The sequence below is a fragment of the Mucor mucedo genome (assembly GCF_025094135.1).
Source record: "Mucor mucedo strain NRRL 3635 chromosome Unknown EV154scaffold_214, whole genome shotgun sequence".
NCBI classification, from domain to species: Eukaryota; Fungi; Mucoromycota; class Mucoromycetes; order Mucorales; family Mucoraceae; genus Mucor; species Mucor mucedo.
The window spans coordinates 20,247-35,821 of NW_026252498.1; the positions used below are offsets into that span (position 1 = coordinate 20,247).

The following is a 15,575-nucleotide window of genomic DNA, read 5'->3' on the forward strand; positions in this document are numbered from 1 at the left end:
TGTTTTTGTTTAGAAAAAGAATGTAGTATTTTTTTATTTAGTTTAAAAAAAAGATAGGGAAAAAAATGGGATAAATGCAGAATAAGAAGGAATAAGGAAAAAAAAAAGATTTCAAAAGAAAAAAAGGAACAAAACTAAAATAAATTTTTTTTTTTGGTTTTTTTTTCAGTTTGGGATGGGGTTGCGGAATTTTTTTTTAGGCAAAGGTTGCAATAGCAGATTGTTGTACTTGAGGAACAGGTACTTCAAAACCTTCGGCCTTGACCTTATCAGCACGAACATGCTTCAAAAACTCTTCGAACAAATAGACAGTATCTTGAGGTCCACCCTTAGCTTCGGGATGGAATTGGACAGAGAAAATAGGCTTGGTCTCATGTTGAATACCTTCGTTGGATCCATCGTTGGCATTGACAAAGAGACGCTTCCATTGCTTAGGCATATCAGTGTCATTTAAAGCATAACCATGGTTTTGAGAAGTGATGTAACAGAGTCCGGTATCAACATTGAGAGCAGGTTGATTGTGGCCACGGTTACCGAAAGGCAACTTGTAAACTTGAAGACCAGCGGCCATTCCAAGTAAAAGATTACCCATACAAATACCAAAGATAGGCTTGTTTAAAGTTTCAAGAGCAACCTTGAGATGCTTGATGGTCTCAACACAGGTGGTGGGGGAACCGGGTCCGTTAGAGATGAAGATACCATCAAATTGATGAGCCACAGAGTTGAAGTCATAGTCATGGGGTAAGACAGTGACAGCAGCGCCACGGCTAGCGAGACAACGAAGAATGTTTTGCTTGACACCACAATCAATAACAGCGATCTTGACATCACCCTTAGGGTTGTAGTTGAGAGGAACCTTGGTGGAAACCTTGGCAACCAAGTTGTCGTTGTTAGGGTTAGGGAAGACGGTGGATGCAATATCGTCAATGTGAGAGTCTTGGCCAACACAGATTTGACCCAAGGTAGAACCTTGATCACGCAAAAGTTGGGTCAAGGCACGAGTGTCGACACCACTGATAGCAGGGACATTGTAACGAACACACCATTGACTAAGAGATTCGACAGCAGTCCAGTGAGAGTACTCAGTAGCATAGTCATTGACAATGATACCTTGGACTTGGATACTATCAGATTCGAAATACTTGTAAAGACCGAATTCATCCTTATCTTGACCAGGAACACCGTAGTTACCAATCAAAGGTTGGGTAAAGACCAAGATTTGACCAGTGTAAGAGGGATCAGTCATAGATTCGGGATAACCGACAAGGGAAGTAGTGAATACAGCTTCACCAAAGGTGGAGACAGGGGCACCGAATGAGGTACCAGTGAAGATTTGACCAGTCTTCAACTTGAGAGAAGCAGGAAGAGGAGAGTTGTTAATAGTGCTAGGCATGTTATTGAAGAGTTTGTGTTGATAAGTAGAGAGAGAGATAGAAAAAAAAAGTTGGTTTTTTTCTTTGTTATATAAATTTAGTTAGGTTGAGTTTTTTCTTTTTTTCTTTTTTTTTTGTTATAAGCTTGTTATAAAGAAAGAGTTGAGTTGTTTAAAGGTTGTTGGTAGATGATTTCCAAACTATATAGATTTCGGATGAGATTTAATTTTAATATATGAGTTTTAAAACAAACTTACTTTGATCGCAAATATAATCGGCTGAGCACTTTTCGTAGGCGTGAATATACATAAAGTTACTTCTTGAGTAAGTAAATTGTTATTTGCCTAATAAACTGATAGTAGGCGGTTGAAAGTTTTAAAAAAGAAGTTTTTCTGACAAGGAAAAAAAAAAAGAAAAAAAGAAAACTGGGGAAAAAAATTAAGAGTCATCCTATTATAGGGCTCATCTGTGACCGTTTTCTGAATGGCGTTGGTCTTTTTTATTCACAATGTGTCATTTCATTTGTTTAGAAAATTTTTTGAAAATCCTCTGGATTTGGTTGGTAACCATTTTTTTTTTTTTTTTTTTAAAGATAAGACCCAAGGAACCAACGAAATCAAGCTTCGATAGTGATGTCACCTTGCCTGTTTTGGGACCCAATCAATCAATCGATTTAAGTTTAAGCGATTGAACAATATAATGTACCCAATGTAAACAAATAAACAAAAACAAACAGAAGAGAGATGCCATTATATCTATACACATGGATAGTACTATTCAAGTCACACCTTTTAGTATCACCATTGCAAAAATACTCTTTCAACTCAGACTAAACACTGCTTACTTATGCAAAAAAAAAAAAAAAAAAAAAAAAAAATAGAACATGTCTTTTTTTTGTTTTGTTTGTATATATTGCCGCAACATCAAGCCAATAAGAAAAAAAAATCGAGATCTGCTCCTTTTGTGAGTCATGATTTTCCTAGATTAATCACTGATCAAAACATTGTAAAACCTTGTCTATCATGATAAAAACGCCCATCATGATATATGTTGGAGTTTACATCAATAAGTGAATTTTCAGAAATGAGTATGGAGAAGGGTAAACATTGACATTTGTAATTTCTCAATGTTATATTTACCTCGGAAAGGGACGAAATATTTGTTGTTTCTAAACACGAACGTCATCATTTTAATGCTGCTGCTTGATACCTCACTGTGGTATGTTGGTTAATCACGGATCTCATCTAGTAGATCAAAACTGACTAAACTATATTATGCATAAATGAGGGAACGGGGAAATAAATTCTGCTTATTTTGAATCCTAAAAATATCACTCAAAGTAAAATTGCATGTGAACCCCTTCAGACACTTTGTTCACTTAAACAAACAATAATGCAAATGCTGTAAACGTATAATAGAAATTGGGGACTTCGTAAATATCGCGTAAACTCATCATCGCTGAGAGCTGAACACTCTTTCGAAATAAATTGAATAAATTTCTTCTCCCCCTATATTTCTCAAGCTAACCAAAAATAATCTTTCATAAAATGTTTACTTTTACTTCAAAATCGGACAATAAGAGCGCAATTGTAGTTACTATAAACTATAAAAGTGTTCTGTTAGGTGAAGAGTACAGTACAAGAATAAAAATAAATGTTAACTTGATATTTTATATCTAGCTAGTTGACGGGAATTTTGTTGTAAAATGTACCTGCATCTACTGAGATCCAATAACGCATAAATTATATGTGCTACGGCCCTCCAGAGCACTGGTCCCATTGTTTTTAGACATTTATTAATTACCTCAAGGTTAATAGACAATAAATTGAAACGAGGGGGGCGGGATCAAACTTAAATATTGGCTTAGCGTATAACTAAATGGCCAACTATAATACAATGAGCCCTTCTCTGGTAGATAGCTTAGCTTCTTAATTTTGAATTAATCGGAGTTGTGTGCTCTACACTTTTTACCCTTAATTGATCAAGTCCGTAAATTAGTGTAACTGTATCCAATATAAAGGTACAAGGTTAATTTGAGTAGAAATTCCTTATAACTTTCTCTCTCTTTCAATTTTTTTTTTCTACTTTTTAAAAAAAAATCCCCTTCCCATTCATTTCAAATAGTTATCAGAGAACTATGAAATCTCGTATCGTATTATTATTTCTCGTTCTCGTGAGCTGTTTATTAGCCACCGAAGCCAAAAAGACGCAATCATGGAAATTTATGAATTTCAACAAGTATAAAAAGTTGACCATTGGCAAAGGTAGCGTCATGGATAAGAGCTGGGGAATTCAAGAGCATAGTGGCTGGCTTTGGTTTTGGAAAGGCGCAGACAAATTAAAGAATGCTGCTGCCATTGATCCTTCCAAAAAGACTAAAGATCTCGTTCTTCGTGTAAAGTATCCTGCCAACTCTGTAAATCCTGAGTCCAACACCATTGGCGGTCTCGGATTTTTAGCTCAACCTCTCACAATCAACAAGAGTGCAAAGGTCGTTTCCTTGCAATACAGTGTTTTTTTCCCTAAAGGTTTCGATTTTGTTCGTGGTGGTAAACTCCCTGGTCTTTATGGAGGCCATGGTGAATGTACTGGCGGTAGCTCTTCATCTGCTTGTTTTACTACTAGGTAATAATAATTTTTTGTCAATGTCGTACGAATTCAATTATAATAATCTCCTTATATTAGACTCATGTGGCGTGGAGATGGTTTCGGTGAAGTGTATGCCTACTTGCCTCATTCATTGCAACGTAAAGATCTTTGTGACGATAAAGTCAATATCTGCAATCCCGATTATGGATTCAGTTTAGGTCGTAACAAGTTCCAATTTAAGACTGGTAAATGGACTAGTGTTCGCCAAGTTCTTACTCTCAACACCGCTGGTAAAAAGAACGGCAAACTCAACGTCTACGTCAACGGAAAGTTGGTTATCCAAGAGAAAAATCTTGTATTCCGTACTTCTTCTTCTGGTCGTGTTGTTGGAATCAGTAAGTTATTCTTTTCCTCACAGAAAAAAATTTTTTTTAATTAATTTTCTGCCTTTATCATTTTAGTGTTCCATACTTTCTTTGGTGGTTCCGATAGCACTTGGAAGTCTCCCAAGTCTCAATATTCTTATTTCAAGAACTTCTATCTCAAGACTAGTACTTAGATCTATTATTCCTTTCCTTTATTCACCACGCAGTTTGGCGAAAAGATTACAATGTAATCTAAATGTCAATAAACGTGCATAATACCCTCAGTATGTCCCACTTTGTATATTCCTATTTCCCGTCTCGTTTTTTTCTTTTTACAACATGCAATTAAATTAAGGAGGCTGTCATCACTATATGTAATAAATGTGTACGCTTGCCAAATTTGGTTGAATTTCTACCGTTTTTTATCTTTTTTTCTTCAATTGCGATGCTTTCCACTCAGTCTCGTTGAAAGTGTGGTAACCACTTCTCTTTTTTTATTGTTATTATACAAATGCAATCAAAGAAAAAGCAATCCATTCTAGACAGACATAATAAAAATATGATATATTGCATCCCGAAAGAACAGCAGAATTACAACAACATGCCTTTTGTTCCTGTTGATCTCATCTTCTGTGAAACTATACGTAGCTCAGATAATTTTCCCGTTAAAAGAAAAGTTTTTTCTTAAATGGAAGGCACCAGAATAAACTCTATAAAAAATTAGCGATAATATCCTTCCAGTAGCACCATCTACTGACATTTCATCCTCCCGCAAAATCAGAGCCTAAAGATCCAATTAGAAACGTACATGCATATGTTTACAGGTATCCAGGTTTTGTAGTTTTCACAAGAATTTAATGCGACTTTCAGGCTTCCTAAATTGACAATATATGAATAAGAAAGTTGTGATTATCAGTACGCTAATATACTGCAAGCATTCCTTGTTCACTCTATCAGGCTTGCTTAAAAATGCAATCATTTTAAGCAGCAGGACCATTCTTCTGTTCATCTAATCTTAAATTGTTGGGGTCATATTATAAATAACTGGCAGGGTCACTGCTTTAAGGGTGATAGACCAAACGTACGCTGTATTTAGGAATTTAGGCAAGTGAAGACGGCCTTTATTGACCTGTACTTTGACGATGCCATCAATGTGAAAAACCTGGACGTCTATCAATTGATTCCTCTCTGTGATATTGTGTATTTTAAAAGTAGATCATCTAATGGGCTTAAGATGATATGGCACGTTAATGACCATAAACATTTTTTCAGACCTCACCAAAAAAAACAATTCTCGTCATAACATCCCCCGAAATAATCCAGTAAAGCTGCCAATTGATGGCGGTAGCACTGTAACAATAAGTCCAGCCGCGTCTGGTGTAAAGGACAGAAATAAATGATGCCACTATACCTAAATATCACATTGGGAAATAAAGACCCATAATTGGGCTATTTTCAGAAACATTTTTTATTAACTCCGTATTAAATTCTGATAATTGTTTCACAACGATTTTCTACTTTTGGTAGAATAACGAAGGGAATCAGAAGGATTGCGGTGCTCTATTTATTAGGTACTGCGTTATGTCCACTTGAAAAAAAAAAAAAAAAAAAAAAAAAAAAACCCCTGTTTATCATTCTTTTAAATGACAATCAGAATTCCGTCGTCTGACTGCAATGTTTATTACGATACGATGTGCTTCCTTTTTTTTTCTATTGTTTCAAAAAAAAAAGGGGGTATGTTTACCCGTGATCTCCAATCAAAAGGCAAAGACATAATTAAATTTAGCAATCAAGCAACAGGGCATTTTGAGCAGTAAATGATTCTTCATTTACCGATTATTCGGATAAAACTCTAATACTATGTTTTTTAAGGTTTTAAGGTTTTTTTTAGGTACCAAAAAATTGTGGTGGTTGTCAAAAGCGATAATCAGATGAGGTAGATAACTTGTTTGTGCAGCTACAATGAAAAGTAAGAGGATTATTCGATGACTGATATGAATCTATTTTCGTTATTTATTTAGTATAGTTCAATAAACTTATAGATGCACGCTACAAAAAAAAAAGTTGATATTAGAAGCTTATTTTATTTATTCGCGTTATAATAAAAATCAAATTATGTATATGCCATTATTGCTCTAAGTATTATAGAAATCCGTTATCAACTTTGCATCTGTGTGATTTCCTGTCGCTAAGAATATTGGTAAACAAATCCGAGTTGTTCTGCGAGTACACGTCTCATAAAATGTTCGACTAGCTTAAATACCTATAGTTTGAAAATATATATTTAACCCATATGTAAAATATATTTATTCCAGTGTAGATTGTTTAAATGGATAAGTAAATATTATATATAGGCGACTTGAATCATTTTATAGATATAATCGGTCTGATACATTTGGTACTTAACAAAATATGAAGCGTCAGCAATGCTTCAGTTATGTTGCGAAAGAAATTTTTTTTGTTCTTAGACATTTTGCTACTTTGAAATTAAAATGTGATCAAGTTTTGTAAGCGTGGGGTACCAGATCAGTACTTGTCAGTGTAATGATTTATCAGCATTACTATAGGTTTTTTTTTGCAGACGTTACGAACAGCCCATGAGGTTTATAAAATATTATTGACAGTAGCATGAATGACAGACGACTTTTTAATTGCCTATTGAACTATATCAGTAAGCGACATGGTAAAATAAAATATAACGGCTATCTTTCATTTACGATACCTAAGGTTGTTTAATCTCATTCACTACAAAAAAATATATGAAAAGTGCTCGTATCATGTCTGATATAAGTGTAGACTTAGTTATAACTATCTAAAAGCAGTCACATCACTCAAAAACAAAAAAAATATGGAGAAAGCGGGGATTGAACTCGCGACCTTTCCTATGCGAAAGGAATGTGATACCACTACACCATTTCCCCATACGGTTGTTGTTTTATTTTTAGCTTTAAAATGTTGTCATACAATAAAAATATTACGTAAGCATAAATATCACGTGAATATCACGCTTCTGACATTTGATTGGCTGGTTATTTAATCATAAAGCAAAAACACTGGTTTTTCAGTTTCTACAATCCCCAGACAAGGAATAAACTGGAAAATCTTTTGTCAGTAGACATGTTTCTTATAGAGATTTAGCTGGGCATTGAGCTAAGTATATATATATATATATATATATATAAAAAAAATAGACGAAGCAGTGTAGAAAACCGCAATATGAGATGGGTTGTAAAAAAATCTGCTAGAAAAATACACTTTCTTTAGATATAAATCTAAGATATTTGATATACACTTATTCACATCTTACTAGTGAGTTGTGAATGGAATGGTTGTGTCTGAAGTATACGCACGGTTTAACCTCGAAGTCTTACTACCTCGCCAAAATCAAACTGACAGCTGGATCTGATTTTTTTTGTCTTTACCTGCAGCACATAAATAGTTAAAAATGGGACAAAATAATAAGCCAAAAAAGAACAAGACAAATGACGATGATCCTTACAAGATTGGAACAGTTCTTTTCAGTTCAGGCGATGCAAAGGTAAATTGCGAATACTTTCTGCTTAATATACATAGGCTCGTGTTTTTAAATAGAATGTAGCATTCCGATGTCTGGGACGATTCTGACTTAATTGATCATTGGGACAGAAATGTAGAAGCTTATAGGGTAAATAATACTAAAAAAAAATAGCTATCAAGTATTATTTCTAAAAATCAAGGGCACCTTATTGTAGAGGAAATATTCAAGCCAGGTCCAAAGTGAGAGCGCAAGTCCTCCCTTCCAACAGAACAAAAGGTATGGGTTACAATATGAATTTCTAAAACCGAATAAATTAATTAGTAGGACGCAGAAAAACTCAGGAGGGTCATATAACAAAGAAACAGGTACTTATATCATAGACGATTCTTTACTTACCATTAATGTTATCATAGCCTGTGCTACGAAAAAAGTCGGAGAAGGTAAGGCACTCCTTTTTATTTATGAATGCCTATTAAATGCTTAATAGGTCTCTTCCAGTAAGATCCAGCAGGTAAAAACAGCAGTTTTGAAAAACGGAAAACAATATCTAACTATTCGAAAATAGACACTGCCGTCGAGTACTAAAGGAAGCTTATTGCCTTCTATGCCTCCAATGCCCTCTATGTCTTCAAATCAAGGTTAGAGTAAAAAATATGTTTTCGAATCAGGATAGCCTTTAATTTTTTTTTCTTTCGGTGTAGAAGACCTATCAAATTTGATGATGGCATGGTATTATTCTGGATATTACACGGGCCTTTATCAGGTAAAAACTGATTGTTTTAGGTGTTTTTAATCAGAAGAGTTAATTCGTTCTTAAATTTAGGCACAGCAACGAAAATAAAATGCGATTGTTGACCGCAGCAGACTCACGCCGCAGTCACTATTTTTTCCATAATAAAGCCCTTATTTTTTCTACAGCCCTTTTTCCCCGTTACGTTTAACATTTGAATGAGTAGCAGTAGCCAAGTTTTAAGCTCTCCTCAAGTTTCCCAGGCCGGTGAAGCCTCTAGCTCTTCGAAGCCTAATCCTAGTGTCAGTAATGCTTCAGAAAATGAAACTGCTAAGAAGAGCCGTAACAAAAGAAATAGAAACCGAAAGAAGAATCCCAACGTTTTAAATGCTACAGAGGCAGGTACACCCAAAGTAGAAGGGGAATCCAGCACGGAAAAAAAGCCAGCCACGAAGAAAACCAACAACAGACCCAAACAACCCAACAATGTGAATAACTCTGCAGCTCGTATCAGCAAAAACAGAGCTCAAGGTCGTTTGACCGAAAATAAAGTTGAAAACCAGGATGAAGACGGGTTGAAACCTTCATCTTTTAAAAAGAAATCCAACAACAATAATAATAGATCGAAACGAGTCGCTAAATTACCACCTGGAGAGCACGACATGGCTACCGTTGTAGCACATGAACTCAAAATTTCAACTTATGAATGTATGATTTGTATGGATGTTGTTCGACCAGCTCACCATGTTTGGACTTGCGATTGTTGCTGGGCAGTTTTCCATTTAAATTGTGTGCAAACTTGGGCGACGAAGTCATTAAAAGGTAAAGCGATAAATTATTTCACGAAAAAAAGAAAGTGATAAATGATTGACATAACGTTTATGTAGATCCAGCATCCAATAAAATGGTCACAGGTTGGAGATGTCCCGGTTGTCAAAACAATCGTACAGTTGTTCCAAGAGACTATTTGTGTTTCTGTGGAAAACAACGTAATCCCGAAAGTTCTAAATATAATACACCACACAGTTGTGAACAATTGTGTAAGCGACATAAATCATGTCCTCATGAGTGTGTACTGTAAGTGAATATATATGTTTCCGGTCATATGTAAATAATATACTAATATATAATTTTATAGACCTTGTCATCCAGGTCCATGTCCTCCTTGTAGTTCAATGGGTCCCATCACCACTTGCTACTGTGGCCACAATACCCGACAGGCAAGATGTATAGATACCGATTATTCAACAAAGGGATTTTCATGTGCAGATGTTTGTGACGAATTGTTAGGCTGTGGTAAGCATCGATGTGAGGAAAGCTGCCATTCCGGAATTTGTCCTCCTTGCGAAATTCAAGAAATACAGTCTTGCTATTGCGGACGTCACGAAAGGACTGCTCGATGTGGTTCAGGCAAACAAGTTCAGTTACGTGGACATATTGGTTACTATAGCTGTAACGAGAAATGCGATACTGTCTTTATGTGTGGTCAACATCGTTGTGAAAAACCCTGTCATCCATGCACCGCCAATTCTCAACCATGTCCTTCCGATCCTAGTCTTATTAAAACATGTCCTTGTGGTAAGCATACTATTCAAGAATTGCTCGGCGGTAAGATTCGTACTTCGTGTAATGATCCTGTTCCCACCTGTACATCTACCTGTGACAAGGTTTCTGTCTGTGGTCATCCTTGTACCAAAAAATGTCATTTAGGTGATTGCCCTCCCTGTAGAGTTGCTGTTCAAGTACCTTGTCGTTGTCAATCCACCTCATTTAAGGATACATGTTACAATGTATGTGAAGCTGTTGGCGGCGAACCTCCTTTATGTGACAAAGTATGTAAGGCTATAAGAAACTGTGGTAAACATAACTGTGGAACAGAATGTTGTCCCGCTATGAAGGTCAAAGGCAAAAGAAAGACAGGAACAGAATATGCTCATGATTGCCCTCAAGTTTGTGATCAATTGCTGTCATGTGGTGTACATCGTTGTCAAGATATGTGTCACAAAGGCAAATGCCGTCCATGTTTGGGTAATATTAACTTATAAGTATTATTGATAATTATATTAATATCTTTATTAGAGGCTGTATTTGATGATGTTACATGTAATTGTACACGTACTAGATTAGAACCTCCCGTTAGATGTGGAACCAAATTACCTCCCTGTGTTTATCCATGTATCCGTCCCAATCCTTGTGGACATATGCGTTTTTTGAATCATAATTGTCATCCTGACGATGAACCTTGTCCTCCATGCCCTGCTCTTGTCAGCCGTCATTGTCTTTGTGGAAAGACAGAATTGAGGAATGTTCCTTGTTATCGCGAGTCTCCTCGATGTGGACGTCCTTGTGAAAAGGACCTTCCTTGTGGTAAGCATAAGTGTCCTAAATCATGTCATAACGGTCCATGCTTGGTTGAAGGTGAATCTTGTAGTCAAATTTGTGGTAGTGCGAGAAGTTGTGGTCATCCATGTCAAAGCAAGTGTCATGGTACAAACACACCATGTCCTGAAGATAATCCTTGTACTGCGAGAATTAAGGCCAGCTGTAAATGTGGGCAGAATACGATTGAAATTCCCTGTAATGCAACTGCAGAATCAAGTGGATCTAAAAAGGATTTGGAATGTAATGATTTTTGCGCCAAGGTGTTGCGTAATCGTCGTCTTGCTATGGCTTTTGATATTAAGCGTGATGACTTAAGTACCCCTACATCTTCACAGTCACCTACGGTCGGATCCGTGATGGACCCCAAAGTACTTTCCTCGGACGATCTTGGCTATTATGATGATACTTTGCGTGATTTCTACCTGGGAAATACAAGCTGGTGTCGACATATGGAGAATTCCATGATTGAATTTGTTCAAGACCCTACCCAGAAAAGTTTCCATTTTAAGCCAATGCGTAGCGAATATCGTCGATTCATCCACCGTTATGCTGTACACTTCAACATCTCTACAGAAGCTATTGACAGTGAGCCTAAACGTAGTGTCATTATCCGAAAGACGCTTGGCCCAAGCAGAATCCCTCCCATTTTATTATCCAAAGCTGCTCGTAATCCTTCTTTAAATCGTGCTCCTACTACTATTCAAGGCATCGAGGCCGACACAAGCGGTCGATCTATGGTTAGACAGCCCGTCAATGCCTTATATCTTACAGATTTGGCTTTTGGTTTGACTAAATTAGAATTGGATGCAGATTTAGTTCCCTTAATCAAAATTGGAGATGATATTATACATTTTACAACAACTTGGGTGAATGAAAACGATGCCATTGTTGTACCATCAATCAGCGATGATATTTCAATGGACGAGAAAGAAAATATCATTTGGCAGTTAAAGAAATCTGTTAAAGCAGCATTTATGAAGATCGAAGAAACAAAGGCAGCTCGAATTGATTGTTGTTGGGTGAATCAAAAAGGCGAAGTTACTTGGAGCGAGAAACAAGTAGCAGACGAGAAAAAGTTGGCAGTGGCAGCAGCGACAGCGAGCTCATCAGCTACAACACGAAGAAAATTATTTGTAAATTCGTACGATGCTTTGAAGACCGTGGACGATGATGGATGGATGCGTGTAGGAGGTGATAATCCCTTCAAGCCCGCAAAGGACGCTTGGATCGAATCTCCCAAAGCAACCCCTCCTCCAGTTGTCACAGATAACGAAGAAGAAAAAGAAGACGCGGCCTCCGATTCGACAAATAATGTCGTTGAGGATGCAGTGATTGTAAATACCGAAAGTAATACGAGTCAAACTCCAGAATCCGATGATTGGGAAATTTTGTTGGAGGAAGACGAATAGACAATACCTTTATCATGCATAATTACTTTTACATTATAGCATTGTTACATAATTACACTTTTATATTAAATAAAACAATAAAAACAGCAAATAATTTTTCAAAGTGATTAATTTTATTAAGTAAAGGATTGATTAATTGCAAGGAACCGTATGTGCAATCATATCACTACTTGGTAATATATACTAGCTTCATTAACCCTCATATGAAACCTTGCACGTGTAAAACATTCGAATAATTTTATAAAGAATATCATTTAAGACACTGTGGTATATTAATAGATGTATGAAAAACCGGGATTAGCTTTATTATTAAAAATTAACTAGCAGTAAATTGAGAAAAGTCCACAACTAAATGATCACAGATCAATATTTAACAGGGAAAGTGACGCTACCAGAGCAAGAACCAGCTGAGAGGACATCGGTAATTTCATAGCTATCTTTTCCACGGACATAGAAATTCAAAGCAACCTCAGTCAACTTCTTGCTGGTACAGTCAAGCTTGACAGAAGCACCATAAGCTTTAGAAATAGCAGTTCTAATGGTTTCAACGGGGTAGGCTTTACCAGGAACGATGCTGCTAGCCCTGATGAAGAAAAGTTGTTAATAACAATGTAAGTTATATAAAAAGGCACACTTACTTGAGAGCAGCGTAGAGATCGAACTCATCACGGAGATCAAGGGCTTTCTGTGAGCGAAAAGTGTATATATATATGTGAATATTGATATATTTTAAAGCTGTTTTGTAATCTTACACTGAAGTAATCAACCAAATCTTTGTTTGCAGTATAAGATGTTCCATAACAATCGGGGTCAAGAGTGGTGACACAAGTACCATGCTTACTCCATTCGTGAGACCAGAAACTATAAATTTAAAATTTAATTTAATTAAACTTTGACCAGTAACAAAGCCGGAGGTTGCCATTCCACTTACAGATTATTGTCATCTTTATAACTAGGCCAGTAGGTATTCATACGAGTGTAAAGTGCACTATTAGCAGCCTTTACACGAGTACCAGCGTCGGTATAAATTCTGCTAGCATCACAACCAGTTGAACCTAATTGTTTACCTTCACTAAAAGAGACATCATTGTGAATTTTTATTCTATATGTTACGAGCTGAATGCTTACCAGGTATCAGGCCATAAACCTAAATAACGATTGACATTTAATTAGCATAGAAATATCAGGACTAAAAAAATACATACCATGGACGGTGAATTCATCAGAAGGACCGTATCCAACAATCCATTGGAGAGCAAGGACAACCAAGCCATTAGTAGGGGAACAGCAAGAGTCAACAGTAGTAGATTGGCATGACAGAGTATTAGCTATGTGGGGGATATCAGTGCACGTTCAATTAGAAAATAATTAAGACAGCTTACCACTACAAGTAGTAGCTCTCTTAGAAAAGCTTTCCCAAGAAGGAGCAGCAGAAGCTAAACCAATAGCAGTAGCAATGATGGGCAAGGTGAATTTCATAGTTGTTAATAGAAGTATTTGAGTAATAAATAAAAAATAAATAAAAAAAAAATTGGACTTTTCTTTTCTACTTTTATATACATTTTCCAAAGCGTTTTCTTATGCAAATCAGATGCATGTCATTTAACATGTCCCACCCTGTATCGCATCGCTGGCTATAACATATGTAATACCAGGGTTACAATTATACGTTGTATAAAAAATTGTTGATCAAGGCGTCATGTGCATCATTTGATCGCAATGATACGTTGTATAAAACAAATTTTACGGAAGAGGAACACATTGCCTAAAATGCGACTATCAATTGGATTGGATAAATCCTGCTGGGTGAGATAAGTAGGTTACATTTCTTACTCTTATCTATAGTGGTGTTCAACGCGAACACCCTGAAATGATACCCAGTAGCTTTACCATTTAGGGATGTTACAAGGTATATAAAATATAAATTTCTATTTAACAATAGTATGTGAAAGTATAGTAACCATATATTATATACAACGTGATTATATGCACACGACAAAATTGCAGGCGGACCAGCATCCCGTTAAAAAAATGGGATACTTGTATCACACTAAAGTGAATGATCGAAACACATCACATATGCATTGGTAATACAACAATAAATTAAATTACTGCAATTAGTCCAACAAAAAAGGAAATACTTTCCATATGAAATAAACTGATCGAAGCGAAAGGGAAATCCTCTGTTTTATGTTTGTCTCTTGTACTACTATCAATTGATTCACATTTCTTTTTATCTTTCTGGTTCATGCCGATCATCTTGCAAATTAAGATAGACAAAATAATTACAGCTATCAAGAACACAAACGAAAATATAGCTTATCAAATTTATTCATACAAATTTGAGCATGCGGATTCTGATAAGCAATTTACACAGTAAGTCCCATACGGTGTAAAAAAAATAGAAGAAAGGAAAGGCTTTAAAATACAATGTAAAAGGGAGGGGGAAAAGTTATTATAAAAATATTAGATGTTGGTAAAGTTGACTATTATCTGTAATGCTGATTTTTATCTTGACATTGACAATGGAACTGATGCCTCTCCTTAATTTCTATAATCAAGGTTAAACTACTATACACAATACTTTATTTGTCTGTACAATTCTTACTTTGTACGAGATAGCTGCGAAGGAAAAACATTGAATCTATCATCAAAAAAAATAGAACGCCTCTTTATCAATTGATTTACAAGTTAAATATATTATATCAATGATCGTGTCTGATAAATTTATATACCTTCTCGGATAACTCTTGGTCTTCGATGGTATATATATCATCATCCAAGTTTTCTGTATCCATATTTATGTATCCAGATCCGAAACAGAAACTGTCATTCATTTTATGATTAAAAATGACGGCAGAATCCCTTGTTTTTCTCCATATTTTTTTAAATATATTTGTCATCTTTAAAAAAGAAAGATAGACAGCGAAAAGATTTTTTTCTGTCTTTTTTAATGTTTTACTAAAGTCTCCTTTTATCATCAATATTTAGCGCCAATATGTTACGATTGTCTAAGCAAATAAAGGATACAGCCTGCTGTTGTCAATTTTAATTACAGTTAAACAAGAGGCCCTGGAACTTTTTGTAATAGGGGCGATAAAAACAAAACAAAAAGGAGTTTGAGGTTATGATGATGAGTGTCCCAAAAAAACCATGATATATAAGACCAGCATCAGTTGATGCAAGAAACAGCCTTTTGACAAACACGAG

At 35.8% G+C, this 15,575-nt stretch overlaps 5 protein-coding genes and 1 non-coding gene across 6 annotated transcripts; 3 read left to right on the top strand and 3 right to left on the bottom strand.

Moving 5' to 3' along the window:
• Position 1: 1 nt before the first annotated feature.
• On the bottom strand, positions 2–1,774 carry EV154DRAFT_546326 (small subunit of carbamoyl-phosphate synthase). Its single transcript, XM_051604694.1, has 2 exons — positions 1,631–1,774; positions 2–1,573 (listed from the first exon to the last, which is right to left on the bottom strand). The coding sequence occupies exon 2, from the start codon at positions 1,391–1,393 to the stop codon at positions 197–199; it is 1,197 nt and encodes a 398-aa protein (XP_051450941.1). The 5' UTR covers positions 1,394–1,573; positions 1,631–1,774; the 3' UTR covers positions 2–196.
• A 1,661-nt stretch (positions 1,775–3,435) lies between these two features.
• On the top strand, positions 3,436–4,769 carry EV154DRAFT_530699 (uncharacterized protein). Its single transcript, XM_051603778.1, has 3 exons — positions 3,436–3,998; positions 4,059–4,357; positions 4,424–4,769. The coding sequence occupies exons 1-3, from the start codon at positions 3,511–3,513 to the stop codon at positions 4,519–4,521; spliced, it is 885 nt and encodes a 294-aa protein (XP_051450942.1). The 5' UTR covers positions 3,436–3,510; the 3' UTR covers positions 4,522–4,769.
• A 2,407-nt stretch (positions 4,770–7,176) lies between these two features.
• On the bottom strand, positions 7,177–7,248 carry EV154DRAFT_t151. The gene has a single exon. It is a non-coding gene; the product is annotated as a tRNA-Ala (tRNA).
• Positions 7,249–7,750: 502 nt separating this feature from the next.
• Positions 7,751–8,764, top strand: EV154DRAFT_530702 (uncharacterized protein). The gene is made up of 9 exons (XM_051603779.1): positions 7,751–7,865; positions 7,926–7,991; positions 8,059–8,120; positions 8,176–8,209; positions 8,258–8,284; positions 8,332–8,355; positions 8,410–8,482; positions 8,546–8,607; positions 8,668–8,764. The coding sequence occupies exons 1-9, from the start codon at positions 7,773–7,775 to the stop codon at positions 8,683–8,685; spliced, it is 459 nt and encodes a 152-aa protein (XP_051450943.1). The 5' UTR covers positions 7,751–7,772; the 3' UTR covers positions 8,686–8,764.
• On the top strand, positions 8,765–12,472 carry EV154DRAFT_546328 (uncharacterized protein). Its single transcript, XM_051604695.1, has 4 exons — positions 8,765–9,396; positions 9,462–9,651; positions 9,713–10,602; positions 10,654–12,472. Exons 1-4 carry the CDS (start codon positions 8,793–8,795, stop codon positions 12,363–12,365), a joined length of 3,396 nt encoding a protein of 1,131 aa, XP_051450944.1. The 5' UTR covers positions 8,765–8,792; the 3' UTR covers positions 12,366–12,472.
• Positions 12,473–12,728: 256 nt separating this feature from the next.
• Positions 12,729–13,694, bottom strand: EV154DRAFT_431976 (RNase Sy; the record flags this gene model as incomplete). The annotated part of the gene is made up of 6 exons (XM_051596646.1): positions 12,729–12,948; positions 13,004–13,050; positions 13,118–13,226; positions 13,297–13,437; positions 13,494–13,512; positions 13,571–13,694. Coding segments are annotated over 6 exons (660 nt in total), but the record flags the coding sequence as incomplete, so codon positions are not given.
• Between the last annotated feature and the right edge of the window lie 1,881 nt (positions 13,695–15,575).

What these genes read in the sequence shown, in the direction of transcription:
- EV154DRAFT_546326 (XM_051604694.1), bottom strand. Translation starts at nt 1,393, where the DNA reads ATGCCTAGCACTATTAACAACTCTCCTCTTCCTGCTTCTCTCAAGTTG.
- EV154DRAFT_546328 (XM_051604695.1), top strand. Translation starts at nt 8,793, where the DNA reads ATGAGTAGCAGTAGCCAAGTTTTAAGCTCTCCTCAAGTTTCCCAGGCC. An exon ending in GGCGACGAAGTCATTAAAAG is followed by an intron (nt 9,397 to 9,461) that starts GTAAAGCGATAA and finishes ACGTTTATGTAG; the next exon opens with ATCCAGCATCCAATAAAATG. An exon ending in TGTCCTCATGAGTGTGTACT is followed by an intron (nt 9,652 to 9,712) that starts GTAAGTGAATAT and finishes ATAATTTTATAG; the next exon opens with ACCTTGTCATCCAGGTCCAT.
- EV154DRAFT_530699 (XM_051603778.1), top strand. Translation starts at nt 3,511, where the DNA reads ATGAAATCTCGTATCGTATTATTATTTCTCGTTCTCGTGAGCTGTTTA. An exon ending in TCTGCTTGTTTTACTACTAG is followed by an intron (nt 3,999 to 4,058) that starts GTAATAATAATT and finishes TCCTTATATTAG; the next exon opens with ACTCATGTGGCGTGGAGATG. An exon ending in TGGTCGTGTTGTTGGAATCA is followed by an intron (nt 4,358 to 4,423) that starts GTAAGTTATTCT and finishes TTATCATTTTAG; the next exon opens with TGTTCCATACTTTCTTTGGT.
- EV154DRAFT_530702 (XM_051603779.1), top strand. Translation starts at nt 7,773, where the DNA reads ATGGGACAAAATAATAAGCCAAAAAAGAACAAGACAAATGACGATGAT. An exon ending in TCAGTTCAGGCGATGCAAAG is followed by an intron (nt 7,866 to 7,925) that starts GTAAATTGCGAA and finishes AATAGAATGTAG; the next exon opens with CATTCCGATGTCTGGGACGA. An exon ending in CTTCCAGTAAGATCCAGCAG is followed by an intron (nt 8,356 to 8,409) that starts GTAAAAACAGCA and finishes ATTCGAAAATAG; the next exon opens with ACACTGCCGTCGAGTACTAA.